Below are 18558 nucleotides of genomic sequence, written 5' to 3' on the forward strand. Positions count from 1 at the left end.
AATTTTAGCATGAACAATAATAATTAATTATATTTGAAGGATGTTAGATGGTTGTGTTCAAACCAAATCATGCGAAATATATTATTTATTTATTTATTTAGGTATTTTATTGAAATTATTTTAATATTAAGTTTTTACCGCCGTTTCCTATATTCATTTTTACTTGGGTTTTCTTTTCACTTGACTAAAATACTCTCGTATTTTTTACTTGAATGATTTGAATATATATATATATATATATATTATTAAAAATATACTTAATTTTTATGATTAATTATTATAAAATTTTAAATATAGAAAATAGTATTAATCATCTTGAAATATAATTTTAAAATAATCGATATCACTTATTTCATTTTTTAAATAAAAATAATATATATGATCAAATCATTTTAGTAAAAGACTATGAATATTTTTATCCAAATAGAAAAAAAAATACTAAAATTGAATATGGGATGCCATCCAATAAAAAATAAATAATGATTTTTTTAAAAAAAATATAAAAGTAATTTTTTTAATATTTTAAAATTAGTTATTTAGAAATGAACGTAAATAAATAAATATTTTTTCTCCTACTTCTTCTTCTTCCTTAGAGGATAATATTGATAATACTGATATTATAAATAATAAATAAAATTTTATTATGTAAAAAGAAATTATTTTTTCTTTCTACTCGGAGGGATAATATGGAGGGAACGGTGACGGAGATATAAGATGACACGTCACGAAGGACGAAATAAAAGATCGTGAGAAAATAATAATAATAAAAATCATATTTATTTATTTATTTTAAATAAAAAAGATAAAATTAGTACAGAAATAAGCTTCAAATAAATAAAAAAAAGTAAACAAAAAGCGAAAAAGATAAAAAGAGGAGAAAAAAAAGAAGAAGCGTACTCTCTCTGCATCTCGCGCTTACTGTTTGTGTTATTATTGAAGCTTGAAACGAAGCGCCTCAAACGTTCTTATCGGAGCACTCGATCGAAGTGAGCGAGAGAGAGAGAGAGAGAGACAAAGCAGGGGGGCTCTCTGCCTTGGATTGCCGGAGGCGTCGCCGCGTGATGCTGGCTCTCCACCTTAAATGCACGGACCGCGCCTGAGATCCCGGAGCCCGGCGCTGGTCCGCCGCGGCGGGGAGCTGAGTTACCTAGGGTTCAAGATGAAACTCGTGAAGGGTTGGAACTCGCTCTAGGTTCTTCTGGGGAGCTCTGCGTTCGAGTTTTTCGGGAACCGAGCTGGCTCTTGCGGGTCGAGGCGGAGATCGGAGGGGGGATCGGCGTTTGTTGAAGAAAAGGAGCTGCTTTTTGGTGCTGGTTTGGCTTGGGAAGGGAGTTCCTGAGGTGAGATGTTGGGGGACTTCCTACTTCCTACTTCCTTCTTCCTCTTTGGGGATTCCTTCTCGAATTCTTGGGTTCTAGCGAGATTTTTACGGATTTCAGCTGGTTTTTGAGGTTCTGGGAGATTTCCTTCGAATTGAAGCTCGAGTTTGAGTAGGATTTTTGAGCTTTTGCGGGATCGATTTCTTCGTTGGTAGGATTTCAGATTGGTCGGTTGGGTTGAGATGGCTGCTGGATTTTTTCTCTTTTATCTGATTTGTGGCGCGTCGGCTTCATTTTTTTCGTCTTACAACTGTTGTTGTTAGTTGAACAATAAAGAAAGGTTTTTTGCTTGGAATTATGATAAGCTGACGCATATCAACATCTATGTTTTGAGAGTTTTGACCTTGCTTGCGGCTCAGATTCTTTTTCTTAAAGTTTAAAGTTATCTCTCGATCTTCAAGTTACAACAGAGTTAAATAATGGAACTGATTACGCTGGAGGAGAACATTTTCTGCAGTAGAGTTGGCTTTGGGTGAATTATATCTAATGTCTCTTTGGGTTTTATAATTTTTTTTGCACGTATTTTCCATATTACACGGATTCTACATGAATTAATGGATTAAGGTTTTGGCCGGTTTGATAATAATAATAACAAGGGAGCGTGTTATGCAGAACGAAATATAAGAAAAATAGATTTTTTTTTTTGTGTTGTCTGAAAGAGAAAGACCAATTTTTTGTTGCGAAAGCATCTTAACTCAAATTTCTTGTTTATGTTCTGAAGAGAAGGTGCTACTTTCAGTCCTAGGCTTGACTGTCTTGTGGTTTTCGGATTCTGCAAGCTTCTTCTAGTAAGTACATAAGATGAGGCTCTCATCCTCGGGTCCGGGCAATCAGCAACAAGAAGGTGAGGTCTTTGTCCTTTTTTTTTTCTTTTTTTTTTTTTCTGTTTGGCTAAGAATTTTCTGTTTTGGAAGGTATATTATTGTCGGAAACTTCATGTACTTTTGTATAGTTAAATCGTTGTTTCTGATGACTCATCTGTGGTTGGTTCTGTTTGCTTCACTTTCCCATCGTGGTGTTCTGCATCAGTTTTTTGGCCTTAAATTGTGCATCAATCACAAATTGAGTTCCTGCTGTCCAACTTTTCCTTTTTATGTCCTGCCAAATGCTTGAAACTGTGCTCATTGTTTGCTGGCTTGCACGAGCTACTACTACAGTCATATGAGGCTTGATCTTGGGCATCTTGGAAGGTGTAACATGAATCTGCAGCATTTCTAATTTCTGTTGTCAGGCTAAAAGCCACAAATCGAATGCTTCATTGATCTTGAATTTATTATAAAATTCAATGCAACATGCATAGAATATGACCTGATTCAATTGTTCTTTGGTGATTATTATTTTGGCTCCATATGGATATGTTGCCGAACATGTGGAGTTTCACAATTTATTAATTTATCACTCTGTTTTTCTCCCCAGAACATTTGTGGGACCAAGCTTTTCTAAATTCCAAATTAGAGTAATTTCTTTTAGAACATTAAATATGTATTCTGCTTACTCCTTAAACCATCTATTTAGGTAAATTCAGGCAAGACTCCAAACTACCTTGCACGTATAAAAATTGGTCTGGTTGAGAGGATTTATACAGTGGCATACATCACGCTTGCCTTCAGCCTTCCTGTGTGATAGACTACACACTCTAGGTGCTGGAACTGGATTTTGTTCTCCGTCTTCATTTCTTGGCTTTTATAATCATAGAAATGTTACTAGAATAGTTCTGCAATGGTGAGCTGTTAAGGAGGCAAGCCTATTTTATGAGTTTTCTCTAGATTATTAAACCTCAACTTTTCATGTTAGGCTTCTTTTGTAACATGCTTCATGTGTTCAATAGATAATGGATTTTGTAAGCTTGTAGTTAACAGATCTTGTGTTAGTCTTCTTATGAATCATGTTTGCAAAAGAACGAAACCAAACAAATAGATGTAAGCAGTAGTGTGCATGTCTCTTCCAAATGGCAAAGGAGTTATTCTCTAGTCACTCTGTTTGCTGCAAAGTTGACTCTCAGCATTATTTTCCACTTCTTTCTTTGCTCTCATTCTGGTAATTGTTAATTATGTGGCATTAGATACAGAAGAACAAGTTTGTCTAAATTCAGAGTTATGGCATGCTTGTGCTGGACCACTAGTTTCATTGCCTCCTGTTGGAAGCCGGGTGGTATATTTCCCACAGGGCCATAGTGAGCAGGTCAGCTATTTTACTTAATTTCTAAATTGTTGCGAGGCAGTAAGCAATACAGTAATCTTCTATTGCTCTGAATCCAACTTCTTGAGAGTTATTTGATGAGCAATTTAGTTTATAGTGCTTGGAACATGTCATATTTTATTCTTCAAGGCATGCTTTAATGAAGGTTATCTGTGCAGGTGGCTGCATCAACAAACAAGGAAATTGATTCCCTCCCCAGCTACCCAAGCTTACCTCCTCAGCTGGTTTGTCAGCTGCATAATGTTACTATGCATGTAAGTTCATCTGGATATTTGTCAGTGTTTCTTGTCTAATATGGTGATCATTTGCTTATTCATAAATGTGCATTGTCTATAGGCAGATGTAGAGACGGATGAAGTTTATGCCCTGATGACGTTGCAGCCATTAAGCCTAGTAATGAACTTTCTCTTTTCACTCATTGCCTTATTATTATGCTGACACTTGGATGTTCTGATTGCATACCTTTGCATGATGTCTGCAGCTAGAGCAGAAGGATCCTTATCTACCTGCTGAATTGGGTATGCCAAGCAAACAACCAACAAATTATTTCTGTAAGACATTAACCGCAAGTGACACCAGTACGCATGGTGGATTCTCTGTTCCTCGTCGAGCAGCAGAAAAAGTGTTCCCTCCGCTGGTAGATTTTGCTTGCTAGGACAAGTTTGAATTGGCATTCAATTTCACAGAATAAATGGCCATTCTTTTTGGATTTAGACAGAAAATATCCTGATTCTTTTATCCTTATTTGGCTGTGTTGCTCCGCAGGACTTTTCACAGCAGCCTCCTGCACAAGAGTTGACTGCAAAGGACCTCCATGGTAATGAGTGGAAGTTTCGCCACATCTTCCGAGGTATTTGTTAGCAGTATCTTTAGTATCTTACCGTGTGAATCATGATTCATAAACTGTCCCATGCTCTACAGCATTAGGCTGACATTTTGCATTGAACTAATCCTCTGCAAATGTTGTGGGTAAAGTTGCGAGATCTTAAAGTCTTTGTTACTCTCTGCTTCAGAACCTTAAGTTGGTTTACCATTGAGAAAGATTGGACTTAAGGTTTCCTTATTTTAATATTAAAAGCTTTCATCTTGTGAGAAAGTTGCTTTTATGAGAGATTTGGCACTAATATAGGGACAATACTACCGTGGGAAGTGGCTTTTAGAATAATTTTGAAGAGAGCAATTACGGCAAGTTGGAACAATAGTTGAGAAGACGCTGAGGGTAAATTATCTTGGTTGACTCAGACGTGTTGCAGATGCCATATTGTGCAGTCACAGCGAGTGAATCTACTGATGGGAGTTCCACTACAGAATAGGAAAATCAAAATTGATAAAATCAGTGCTGGAATGGAATAAAAATAATAGTCAATGTAGGATTTGGTCCTTGTTGGTATAGCCCAGTTGGTAAATGATGTTACAAGAATTGCAGCCCTAAAATATGATACTATGTTGTTTGTTTTGAAGTGGGTGTCATAAATGATATGATCTGTGGGTTTAGTTGTAATCAGCCTATTGTTGGCAGTGACCAGATCCCGACAGCCTATGTTCTGTGTTAGGAACGTCCAGATTATTTGATGCCAATTTATATTGCTTAAATATTATTTGTGCATGGTAATGGAATCAAATTCCAGCTTTTTGGCGAGCATTTGCTTAATAGCAAGGAGTGCTTGTTAATCACTTGGTGGACCTGACTTACCTTTTCTGTCATTGAACAGGACAGATGCATGATAAGTGTTAATGTGTTATTTCTTTGACTTTCTGCTAGGTTATCTAAGATAGGGCCATTATATAGACAAAGATGTGACTCCAATACCAAGCTACCCAATTTCATTTGCTGAACGGGCTTCAAGTTTAAGTTCCATTTTCTGTTGGGTTTTGTGATTATTGCTTAATAGGAATCGATGTCCAAATGCCCAAGTGGAATGAGTTGCCTCAGTCTAGCTGTGAAAAATATAATTACTTTTGTCCATGTTTAAGTCTGTCATCTCTTCATGTTTCAGTTTTGTGAGCAGATAAGTGCTAAAGTTGAATTAACAATGTTCTATTGCATAATGATGTCATTACATGTACTACATATGGTTCTAAACAAGAGCTTCCATATTCTGTGAATTCTTGTACCTCATAGACATCTTCCGACAGCCATTTTTAGACTGGGCTAGCATGACTGACATGATTGATTACTCACTAAGGATGTGATTATTCTCCTCATGCAGGTCAGCCAAAGAGGCATCTCCTTACAACAGGCTGGAGTGTTTTTGTGAGTGCAAAGAGACTTGTTGCAGGGGATTCTGTACTTTTTATATGGTACTATTACTAATAACTTTTTTGGGCATTGTTAATGGCTTCTTTTGATCTAAATACTAGAAGTTTTTGTTTCAATAGGAATGATAACAATCAGTTACTTCTGGGAATTCGGCGTGCTAACAGACCGCAAACAGTTATGCCTTCATCTGTTCTGTCTAGTGACAGCATGCACATAGGGCTTCTCGCTGCAGCTGCTCATGCTGCTGCTACAAACAGCCGATTTACTATATTTTATAACCCAAGGTAAATATGGCATCTCAGATATCTTTGTTACTTTGGTTGGCTGATTAATGTGATACCATATCCTTTCAGGGCAAGCCCTTCTGAATTTGTTATCCCACTAGCTAAGTATGTTAAGGCAGTTTATCACACCCGTGTTTCTGTGGGTATGCGTTTCCGGATGCTTTTTGAGACAGAAGAGTCAAGTGTTCGACGGTAGGTTTGTGTTTATTCCTGTCTCTTATCCATTTTGGTTGTTGAGCATTTTATTTGTAGTTGCACTTGCACACTCAAGTGTGAGACTTCTTTGTTGATAATCTTTTCCTGTTCCCTTTGTTGTTCCAACATGCAGAAGGTTTTGCTTGGTCCATCTCTTTTGGCATTTAATAAGATTCCAATTGATGATACTTTCTTCATTCATAAACAGATATATGGGCACAATTACTGGGATCAGTGATATTGACCCTGTCCATTGGCCAAATTCACATTGGCGTTCCGTGAAAGTAATTTCTTTTGCAATGTCCAATTTTACTGATCAGAAGAATTCCCCTTCTGAATTTAAAGAATATAGTTTTCCAGGCTAAAGTTCTGTTTTTTCTTTTGTAGGTTGGCTGGGATGAGTCAACAGCCGGACAGAGGCAGCCCAGGGTGTCACTTTGGGAAATTGAGCCTCTAACAACCTTTCCAATGTATCCGACATCTTTTCCTTTCAGGCTCAAGCGCCCATGGCCTACTGGATTGCCTTCCCTCCATGGTATACATTATGATTTTGAGCAAAAACAATTACAGCACTAAATTTTTTCAGCTATATTAATTATTCATGGATGAAACCTTTCTTTTTTCTAGTACACTACCATTCATCTTCTTACTAGTACTTCCAATTATTTAGGTGGAAAGGATGATGGTATCTCTCTCAATTTACCTCAGATGTTGTTCCAAAATGGTGGAAATACAGGATTTCAGTCGCTGAATTTTCAGGACATCAGTGTCACGCCTTGGATGCGGCCAAGGTTGGATAATCCGGTACTTTCTCTGCAGCCTGACATGTACCAGACAATGGCTGTAGCAGGACAGAAAATGAGGATTGTGGACACTACAAAAAATGTATCACCTGGAATGCTGCAATTCCAGCAAACTCAGAACATAACTAGCAGAACTTCTCCTATAGTACCAGGTCAGGTTCTACAGCATGGCCATTCTCAAACTCCACAAACCTTTCTTCAGAATCTTCAAGTAAACCAGGTGCAAGACCAGTCTCGATCTGAATTTCTTCAGCATCAGTTGCAGCACGGATGCTCATTTGGTGAGCAGCAGCAGGTACCACGACAGCATCAAACACAAATTCAACAGCAGAAAATTTTATCTAATCATCAGAAAGTTCCTGATGGAGTATCAGCCTTGTCTCAACTTCTTTCTGTGTCACAATCTTCATCAACCACATTGCAGAATATTTCCTCATTTTCCCAGCCACAGAACTTTCCTGACTCCAATGGTAACTCTGTCTCAACAGCTAGTGCCTCCCCCCTGCATAATATTTTGCATCAGTTGTCTCCAGAGGAAGCATCAAATCTACTTAGTTGGCCAAGAGGCAACCAAATTGTGACTTCTAGTTCCACATCCTCAAAGCGAATGGCAATTGCATCAATGATTCCATCTGAAGTTAAGTGCATGATGCCTCAGGTGGAACAACTAGGTGCATCACAACCTGCCATTTCTCAGCATTCTGTGATATTACCACCATTTCCCGGAAGACAGTATGTGGTGGATCAAGATGGCAATATGGATGGTCAGAACCATCTGTTGTTTGGTGTTAACATAGACTCATCATCACTTCTAGTGCAGAATGGCATGTCAAACCTAGGCCATCTTAGCAATGAGACTGATTCAATGAACATGCACTATGCTGCTAGCAATCTTGTGGGTTCCTCGGGAAATGATTTTGGACTGAACCAAGCATTTACTGTTTCTAATGGTTTAGAGCAACCAGGACTTTTGCAGGCTCCTGGGAACATGGATTCGTTGAACCAATCCAGTGGAACCTTTGTCAAGGTTAGTGATTTATTCCTCACTGAGCTCAAGTTGATTCCATCTCTCTGGTCTGGATCTATTTTATGATGGAACTGACTTGAAAATTTTACATTTCTGAAAGTTTAAGAACAATGCTCTAGAATTGGATTTGACATCTAATGAATACCAGATATATTGATTTTTTTTTTTCATTTTTTGTTGAAAATAATGGACAACAAACACTCCCATAGTGTTAGTTACTTGCTCGAATTGAATATCAATAATTAGTATGGTCATTTTGGGATTATCCTTGTCCCTGTATGCTTGCATGTTTTTTTGGTAGGATTCCTATTTTGTTTAGTTGCTTTTCAAAGCAATCAAGAATTGATTTGTTGCTTCATTGTTTAGTGGATTTACTTTCAATCATTTTTTTACAAGAGATTTGGTGCCTAGTTAAACATTCTTGTATAGAAGTGAATGATCGATGATTATCCACTACAGAGACTTGAAGAGTAGTATTAACAAGTTATCCAACTCTTCCATAAGTTACTTAACATGATTAGAACATGAATTGCCAATTGAACCAACATTCTCTATCTCCTTTATGTATGCTACACTGCCAGCTGATCAGTTTAGTTTGTAACCGCAGGTTTATAAATCAGGGTCTTGTGGAAGGTCACTGGACATCACCAAGTTTAGCAGTTACCATGAGCTGCGTAGTGAGCTTGGGCGTTTATTTGGCCTAGAAGGCCAGTTGGAAGACCCTTTGAGATCAGGCTGGCAGCTTGTATTTGTTGACAGGGAGAATGATATTCTTCTTGTTGGCGACGATCCCTGGCAGTAAGTCAATCCTGATCTCATTTCCTTTCATATTTTATGTTCGTAGTCAGTTTCACCAAATTCTCTCTTATCATTTTTCTCTATCTGCACGCACGCATGCGTGGATCTTGTACCACTTAATATGTGTTGCGTTTTCTCAGAATTTACGCTGCTTCATTGGTGTCTCCAACCAAGAACAGTTCATCTTTTTTTGTTTCAAATTTATCGGCTAGAAGCACATAGATTGAAGTTGAGGAACTTGATATTAACCATAAGAATTTAAGATTGTTGTTTGATTTGATATTTCATGAATGCTTCTTTGATGCTTTTACGATTGTTCTGCCTCCTCCAGGGAGTTTGTGAATAACGTATGGTGCATAAAGATACTTATGCGGCAGGAAGTGCAGCAGATGGGCAAGCCAAGTGCAGATTTCCTCAACACAGCTCACAGTAAAAGGCTTCCGAGCAATAGCTGTGATGAGTACATCACCCGGCAGGATTCAAGAAGCCTAAGCACCGTGACTGCATCTGTGGGGACATTGGAATACTGAAAACGAACCTTGAAGTCTTCACAGCTCATTACCATCTGTTTAATCCTACCTTTCGCTGCAGTTTCTCATCTTAGATGCGCAAATCAGGTGTGAGCAAGCTAAGCTTAATGTATCCATGTCTAGTACCTGTATCATATGATATCTTCTCATAATACCGGTATATGCTTCCGGTGCTTGTTTATGTAGAACTATGTAGGTTTGTTTGTAGTAATTGATTCCTGATTTGAGTGTTAGAACAAGCTTCTTGCTCTTCTAGTTTCAGATATTTCTGACCTTGAGACATATTTTTGTTGCGTAATTAATAGGTTCCAAATTCTGAGTCTGCTTATGAATGTCTTCTGCACAGTGATATAATGGATTGAAATTATTGATAGACAATTTGGTTGAGCTATAAAAACACCTGTTACATTATTACTTCATGATTTGTCATTCCTCTTTTCTCTCACATCATGTGTATATATATATATATATATATATATATATATATATATATATACACACATCCAGAAATTTCCATGTCAGTCCTTTTCATTGCGAAAGTGAATCATAGATTTGGATTCAGTTCTGGTGCTGTGTCGATCTTGACACTTTGAAATGGAGACCACCATCTTGAGTGAGGGTGATAGGGTTCTGCACATAAAGCACCACCATGTGGTCTCCATTGATTACCACTCACCATCGCCATGGCATCTTCCGTCACCTTTCATCTGTATATGGTGATTCCCCTGTCCCTTTCGTATCCATGGCTGGGGCCTCAGATCTCATCGCTGCTTTTGACCACTTTGTGCTCCAAAAGTATCTTTCCCACTCTCTTCTGCTGCATCACTGCACTTTGATGCCATGGGAAAGTAGAAACAACACAGGGTTTTGATCAGATGGGCGAGCTCTAAACTATTTGAATGGGGTGTTTGGCCAACAAGCCAATCAAACTGGAGATGAACTACAAGAAGGCAAGAATACAGTGATGGTCTTAGTGATTACCCATGTACATGAGACACTTTATCTATATAAGAACAGGGGAAATTTTCTGCGCCGTCATCACGGCAATGCTGCTTTGATAGATTAGATCTGTGAGGGTCTGATGGAATCTAAGAGAACCCACCACAGCATAAGTAATTTGGCGAAGGAATTTGTCCAGTTCGGCGTATGTGCTCAGCCTTGTGAGCTGTTCTGGATGCTTGCTTATTCATCCGGGCTTGAGCAGCTGCTTGTTTCTCGTCCACCTGCCGCCGTGTCATAGCTAGCTTTTCCGCCATCTTCTCGAGGGCGCGAGCTCTAACTCGTTCTGCTTTGGCCTGTTGCGTTTCTTGAAAGAATTCATGTCGACATATTTGTAAAGCAAGAGGACATATTTCTGCTTGCAGAGCAATAATATAAAGAGCCAAAGAACCATCTCGCTGAGTATGCATGCCAAGTTCATCAGTTTGATGTTCATTTGGTCACACTCTACTCTTTTCTAGTTGTTGGAAATTTCATGCTTCTTTAAGAACTTGAAGTTATGGGAATTAAAATGTTGTTTTTCTACTCAACAAGATTAGTTGGCATTAAACTTGTTGCACCATGTTTGTAAAATTATCAGATTTCAGATGCCACAGATGAGCAGAGTGTTGCGAAAATAATAAAAAGCATCAGCAGAAAAAAGTAAAAGAAAAGTAAAAAGAAAAGTACCTCAATACTCTTCGTTTTAGCTTCAATTTTCGCTTTCCAACGACACTCCCATGCTTGGATCTTGACTTCTTCACGTTTGTATCTGAAGAACACAGCATTACATGCAAAAAAACCAAAATAACTAGACACCATCAGGTAGCAATTCATGTGCAACAACACTTGGTTTCAGGTGAAGGCTTGGACTGAGCAATTTTCAGAGCATTCTTTACAAGGATTCTGTCATTTATTCTTCCCACACCATTGCATGAGTTTCTTAGAAGCTCAATGGGTTCTAAAGAAGCTCAATGCCAGACCTTATAAGAGACAATTCTTTAATTGGCACCTATTCATATGAAGAACTCTTTAAATTGCATTTCCAAGGATTGGCTGCATACTCCCCTTTTTTGCTGGTTTGTGCAAAGAATCATAAAATTTATTTAGGCCTTGACAAACTATGTGAATCTCAGATGACTCATCTTATGTGTTCAATATACACAGGAAAATGCAATCTGAAGTGACATATGGACCATTTTATTTACCAGCAAGTGCTTAACAGTCTAAGATGGTGTCTTGTTGAGGTGCACCTAACAAAGTGAAACTTCATAAGCAGCAGTTTAGTGAACCACATTGTATCAGAAACTATACTCTCAACACCATTCTTGCTGGCATCGATATCGGCCTACTAAAGTTTCTTTCCCACGACGTTTGTGCCAAGAAATGGCGGTGTCAGCAATCATCATATTGTTTTTTTAGTATAGATTTGTTCTTAAAGCCTAAAAGAAGCATAAATTCGTAAAAACAAATGATCAGAAATAGCAGAGTGCCAACTCCTCAGCCTCTATAATAACCGTTATTGGTTGGAAGCATCATCATCAGTTCTCTCAAAGCAGCAAATGTATAACAAGTTTCAAGCTTAGTACCTGGCCATATGCTTAGTGTTCTCAGCTTCCTCCCATGCTGCAGCACAGGCTTTGTATTCCTTCTCTGTTGGATCAGCAACAAGAGCTTTCGGTGAGGGAGAACATTGTTCTACCTCTTCTTTACTAGCCCAGGAAGCGATGTTCATCTTTCCTAGTTGTATGCCAAGGGCCGCTATTTCTCTTCTTATTTTCAGCCGCATTTCTCTCTCAGTCAATTTATCTTTGCCACCTTTAGTTTCGGAATCTTGTTCTGTGTCCTTCATCTCCTCGGTAGACAACTGTGAAGCTACTCCTTGTCTCGGAGTTGATGGCAAAGAAGAAATGGAGCTTCGAGTGGGTGTTATTGATCCAAGTGGAGTAGGTACCGGAGTCATTTCCGTACCTATGTCTCTCATTGACACAGACTGCATAGGTGGAACAACTGCAAGATAGAAGTATTCAGATGTATCTAAACCGATGGAAAAAAAGCAGAAAACAAACAACAACTGAAGATGCTGACAAGAAATTCTGCATATCTCATCAATTCTTATTTGGCAGCATGTTGACTTTTCATCCAGTTTAAGAAACTGTCTTTCACATAGTGAAGAGTCTTCTTATGAGGACACTCGTTAAAATTCAGTATTCATACTCATGACAGTGAAAGATTACATTGCAACAATCAGATATAGCAAAAGCTTCAACAATCTTAAAGGCGAAATTGTTGCATTCGACATGTCCAATGAGCATACCTGTCGGTTCGCTGGCATGCCTTTTCATTATTGAAAACTCTTGATGATTTACGTCTTCTCCGGATCTGGAACAGCTCCCAGAAGTACCACTATAAGGTGAAGAATCGACAGATTCAACAGCTTTGTTGTTCGACGCATGAGGAACAAAAGAGAACTTCTCTACCACATCCTGTGAAGCAGTTTGGTTGAATTCATTCCTCATGCTATCCAGAGCCTGGACAACTGACGCCTTATGTTCTGCAATTGTGGAATCCGTCTCAAGCCTGCACAAAGAACTTGTTTGATGGCTCCCCTGTTTCTGTGCAGGAGTCTTCTTCTTGACACTTGGGCTTGCTATTTGTCGATTTATTATCCATTTTTCCGCATCATTCCACTTTGATGGAACATGCCCAGAAAAGAGGCCTAGAGATGGCTGTTGAATTATTCTCTCGACGCGATGAAATTCAAAGCTAGAGACAGTGTCATTCCTGCTGTGGAGACAGTTGCCACCCCCTTCATCAAGAGTCCTTACTGGGTGTATGATGCTCAAGTTGCTGTTTAAATAAGCTTGATGGGGAGCACTTCTGCAGTAATCCTGCTTGATACAACTGGTGTTAATCTTTTCGTTTGACAGCGATCGATTAACGCTATCGAAACTTGAAGACTCTTTATCATGTAACCCTGTGGCAGAAGCATCTGAATTTGCAATATTCTCAGGTCTTAAATCCCCTTTAAAGTCCTTAGAGCTTTCTGTCATCAAGATCAAAAGCATCATCATCGACATTGAGACAACTTCAAGATATGTATGTGTGCATAATATACATAAGTAGCAATCATACAAAGATGAATACTGAAGGAGGTAATTTTCACTGACCTTCGTTGTCGATATCGCCTACTAGTAAGTTGTTCCTTGCAGACTTCATGTCCTCATTCTTGGATGGAGACATCTTTGCCGAATTGCTCCCTCCCTTTCTTGCGCTGTTACGATGCCCAAGTAGTTTCATCCTCAATTTAGTTGGAGAAAGCAATCCAATCTGCAGTCGTAAGAGAAGGCTACAATTCAAGCTTCTGTCTTCAGAAAACGAAGAACTAGATGCTTGACATAATGCAACAACGTAAATTTCACAGATATCCCCCACTGTAAGCAATCAGTAAGATGTAAAGGAAGCATCCCATTTTAAGATCTTGTGAGGAGATACTTCTCTTGCAGCTTGTTGCTGTTGCCGAGCATTTGTTGTCATAGCATATATGGAAAAAATAGCTCGAATTAATCAAACTTAACATGCTATTAACATTGTTGTGATGAAAATTGTAAGCAACATCATTAAGAGCAGTACACGAAGATTACAAGAAATCATAAGAGAAATAGTCTGCAAGGAAAAAAGAAAGAAAATCCTACAATCCAACAACCAAAAGCACGCAAAGCAACCAAGAACCATTCGAGATAAGATTTATATAATACTCGCCTTCGGTTCACGAACATAACTATGTATCGAAATCAAGCCCATCGGAGTTTGAACAAAATCTACATATAACCTGCCAATTGATTGCAGAAAAATATATACAAAATCCACTGCAACTGATCACGAAACTAACATTTCTCACACTGCACATTTTATGGGGAAAGAACGAATCAATCTAATAGTAACATCCACATAATGAACACAAAAACAAATCAAGACAAAGGGAAAACGCAAAAGCTGTGAACTTTGAGAAGAAGAACAACGAAAGCTTCGATCTTGAGCAATAGTTCGTATGACGCGGGCGGCAGAGTTCGTACCTGCACTTTGCGAATCCTCTCATACTCCATGGCCGTGCTGCGAGAAAGACAGAGCGAGCGAGCGGTGAGGCTGTGTTCTATGTAGGCCGGCAGGGGTGCCAAGCGAGTCCGAGAGTCGGCGATGTTTTCAAATCCTCGCGAGTTATTTCCGGGCACCTCGTGCGTTGGACCTGACACGCACGCGTCCCGCGTGTCTTGGCCGAGCGTTGAAACGCAGAACTGCCGTTGTCAAAGAAACCGGCAGGCGGGGCCCCCAGTGGGCCCGACGCAGCTGACCATTGGAATACTACGCTTTCGTGGTTGGACGCTCGGCCGAGACACACTGGCCGCTCCACTTCACCTTCTTCGTTTCTGCCTCACCTTGGTAGTTGCACGAGTCGTGTCCGTTGGGGAAAGCGGACGAGAAATGTCACGCTTTCCTCCCTCTCCATTACTTTTGCTCTGCCGGCCTCATCCTCTTCGTTGCCTCTGGTCATCACCACCGTTGATCATCCATCTTCCGTAACTCTACCATCAGCATTTAAAACATGTATCTGCCGGCCAATGAGAACACGCCTCGTTCTGCCATTCCCTTCTTCGCCGGTCGGTGACTCGGGCCCAACTCAGTGTTGTCCACACATTTGATCCAGGGCGACCGCGAGTCAAAGCCATTGAAGTCCTCCGGTCCCGCAATTGATCGCGCCGGGATCCACACTCCGTCGACGGTTTGGCGCAAACGCGGTCAAACGATTCACACCCGAGCCGACTCACCCGAACGCGAGCCGCTACCCCGATTCCTCGCCGAGTCTTACCGAGTACGACTACTCCGCTTCGGGCCTCTCAAACCTTCCCCTTTATAATGTGGTCAAACGTGTTTCCCAACACCAAAAAGCCACCCGTCCCCGTTCCTGTTTCAGAGCACGCGACAGTCCGTGTCAGGCTCCGGCACCGGCAACTCACACGGATACATGTGATAAGGTTTAGACTCATCATTGGCACGTGGCCCTTTGTTCTCGGCGTCACCAACATGGTAACATGGGTCAATCATCTCACTAATTAGACCGGGTGGGCCGAACTGGCTCACCATGGGCCGGCCCACGAGATGCCGCTCGACCCGGCTCATTAAATTTGAATTCGAAAAATAATAGAAATAATTTGAAATATTCCTAAATATATATATATATAAATTACATACCTTCTTTTTCCATCTTCCCGTCTCCCGCTTTCTTCCTTGCGGCGAGCAACACCGGCGGCGGCGGAGACGAGCGTTCGGAGCCCACAAAGAGAGCTCAATCTCTTCATCGCCTAGTATGCGTTTGCTTCCCCAACTCTTTAATGTTCTTTTCTTCACTTATGAGTTGTTGAAGTGGGACGACGCTTTAATGGTGGAGACAATTAGGTACTCCCAAGTCTCCTCTTTTCTACAAGCATTTAGCCTATTTCCTGAGGATCGATCACCAGAGAGAAGAATTCGAGGAAGTAATATGGATGGAGAGGAAGATCTGGTTTAGGATTAGGGTTTCCAGTTGGATGTGTCGCCGGGTCGGACGAACACGCCAAACCCGCCAAATTCAACAACTCCAAATTGGATTCACTTTCTTGATGTCAGTGGCAGTTCATTTCATTTCATTGTGCTAATTAAGAGCGATATATTGGATTAAATATAACACATGTCGTTCTAATTATCTATATCATAGTTAGATTAACCATTTTTAGTTATGATTATTATTTAATCAACTTTGAGAATTAATATTAAGGGGTAATTTTATGAAAATTTTCTTTTTAGTTTTTTTGAGGGTGATGCCTCCCATTTTTATTTTTCATATTTGATACACATATTATTTTTTCTAATGTCATAAATATTCTTCATCATCATTCGTTGCATTTATCTAATCGCAACATCTGACTTAAGATAGTTTTATTAAAATCGTATGGCTTGTGTCCGTTCGTAAACGATCAGTTCCTGACGAGATGGATTAGAGAAATTATTTAATTCAGAATTAAATATTTCAACAAACACTTGATAAATAATATAAATTATAAATATAAATTTCATACGATTAAAGTCCTCATAAATATGCACATGATACTATTATTAAAGAAGATATTAAACTAACTCTAAATAATACAAAGACTCATTTAAACATGTGTCACACGGGTAGTTCTAGAGTATTGTACCAGTTGACAATATGTATTACTCCATAGAGCTCGAAAGCTTCTAAAATGACTATTTATGTGATCTATTTTTGGGTAATTTTACTTTTGCATGATAATTGCACATAACCTATATTTACAGGACTAAAATGATCATAAAAGCTAACCAAAATGACATTATCAAGCTTACTATAAGTTTTCTACCTGCTATGTAAAGCATGAATAAAATTGAAAGATATAGACATACGTAAATATTACATCAAACACGTTATATATAGATTTACTCATGACATTCTCTTTCGGCTATTCCTTCAACGTCCTTGTTGAAGCTTTTGCAAATATTATATCTTCTCACATTTGTTGAATTGTTAATCTTATGCTTTAGCTACAATGCACCTCTCTCAGCTTCCACCTTATCTTTGTTATTCTTGTTGAGTAGTCAAACTTTAATCTGTTAACACTATTTCAACTCGTTAGTAACTTTAACTTTAGTGTGGGTTAGTTGAGTTGTGTTGATCTTTATTAGTTCTTGTAGATCTCTCAAACGAAGGAAAAATACCTTCCTTATTGTACGTCACTCTCTTAAACATCTCGTGTTGCTTGAACTGGGTAGATGCTCGTTAGAGATTTAACGAGCATTGCATCGTAAACTTTAAAGTTTTTGAGATATTTCTTCTGTGAAATTTGCTCATCGACTCTTCTTTTACTTAGTTGTCACTTTCAAGTAAGTTTTCATCATTTTTGCTTTCCATTTATATTTTGTTAAAAAATGAAGCTAACAATCTACTTTTGATATAATCGATCACTATTGGTGATGATTTGACAATTGTTGTTTTTCACTAAGTCTCTTTGAAGAGTCTTTGAACATGTGCAGAACTCCTCTACAAGATAAATAAAAAAATTGAGATACACGGTTTCTCTCATTCTCTTAAAAGTTGAGAAAGCAAAGGTTATTTAGTTTTATCCACCTCTTTGAGAGTTATATATACTTTATGCATTAAGCTGGTTACTAATATTCATCTGCTCTTTGCTCATACTTCTGAAGCATCTAAAAGATTTGTACTCTTTGCGTTGAGTTAGCTATTACAATTCGCCTTCTTATTGTTATCGAGCTTTTGGAATGTAAAATTTTTTGCCCAAAAAGAGTAAATTTTACCTTAACTTGGAGTAAGTCTTTGATAATTTTGATCGTCTTTGGGATTATACCATCTTTTTCATCATTTCCGTTGCTTACTCATTTGAGTAGAAAAGGTACAATACTATGTACTGCCTATTTTGGTCGAGCAATTCTACATCGACCCAAAGTCTCCCATTGTTGGCTATCTTGATGAGAAGCCCTTCAACATTGATCTTACAAAGTTTCTTAGCCTCTGCCCTTCTACCTTATTTTGATACTTAAAGTTTGCCTCTATATTTATTCTCTACCTCCTTAGCCACCTTTCACGACCATACGCTCTCCCTTCATGAGAGCAAGAGTCGATAACTCCATGAAAGTCTCGCTTCTATGGTATCACGGTGCTACCATACCCATGGCTCGACTATCTGTCGCCTTGCATTTGTGTTTGTTTCTTCATGATCGGTAGATCCACCTTTACGATATTGTGAAACTCTCCTTCAAGTTCACCTCCATCCTAATCAATGTTTGGTTTTGGATAGCCAAGTCTCTCTAGACTCATTGTTGTTTCCTCACCATTTTCGACAATATGCTTTAACACCTCTGTGTTTTTCCAACAGTTTATGTTGATCGATGAAAAGATAAACTATAACTTCTATGTATAGCTTCTATCATCATATTATAAAGCTTACATCAATTTTGTTCTCCCTTGTGTCCTTAGTAGCAACATTTGCTTATTCAACCTTGTCCTCTGATTTATCAGACTCTCTTGAGTGAATATG

General features: G+C 38.8%; 2 protein-coding genes across 7 annotated transcripts; one reads left to right on the forward strand and one right to left on the reverse strand.

Annotated features, from left to right (window-relative positions):
* Positions 1-904: 904 nt before the first annotated feature.
* Positions 905-9797, forward strand: LOC103986323 (auxin response factor 6). Of its 6 annotated transcripts, none has more exons than XM_009404295.3 (15): positions 905-1340; positions 2101-2223; positions 3442-3560; positions 3737-3832; positions 3915-3971; positions 4060-4215; positions 4344-4428; positions 5789-5879; positions 5958-6122; positions 6192-6314; positions 6526-6601; positions 6705-6852; positions 6988-8147; positions 8755-8945; positions 9277-9797. In XM_009404295.3, exons 2-15 carry the CDS (start codon positions 2181-2183, stop codon positions 9473-9475), a joined length of 2709 nt encoding a protein of 902 aa, XP_009402570.2. In that variant the 5' UTR covers positions 905-1340; positions 2101-2180; the 3' UTR covers positions 9476-9797. The 6 variants fall into 6 exon arrangements, with proteins under 6 accessions (XP_009402570.2, XP_009402572.2, XP_009402571.2 ...); XM_009404297.3 differs by having other exon boundaries at positions 3448-3560; XM_009404296.3 differs by having other exon boundaries at positions 2106-2223.
* A 543-nt stretch (positions 9798-10340) lies between these two features.
* LOC135586776 (uncharacterized) lies at positions 10341-14684 on the reverse strand. Its single transcript, XM_065150791.1, has 6 exons — positions 14530-14684; positions 13624-13783; positions 12771-13499; positions 12043-12463; positions 11144-11225; positions 10341-10770 (listed from the first exon to the last, which is right to left on the reverse strand). The coding sequence occupies exons 1-6, from the start codon at positions 14557-14559 to the stop codon at positions 10564-10566; spliced, it is 1629 nt and encodes a 542-aa protein (XP_065006863.1). The 5' UTR covers positions 14560-14684; the 3' UTR covers positions 10341-10563.
* Between the last annotated feature and the right edge of the window lie 3874 nt (positions 14685-18558).

The sequence above is a fragment of the Musa acuminata genome, chromosome BXJ3-5 (genome assembly GCF_036884655.1).
Source record: "Musa acuminata AAA Group cultivar baxijiao chromosome BXJ3-5, Cavendish_Baxijiao_AAA, whole genome shotgun sequence".
In the NCBI taxonomy this organism is placed as follows: Eukaryota; Viridiplantae; Streptophyta; class Magnoliopsida; order Zingiberales; family Musaceae; genus Musa; species Musa acuminata.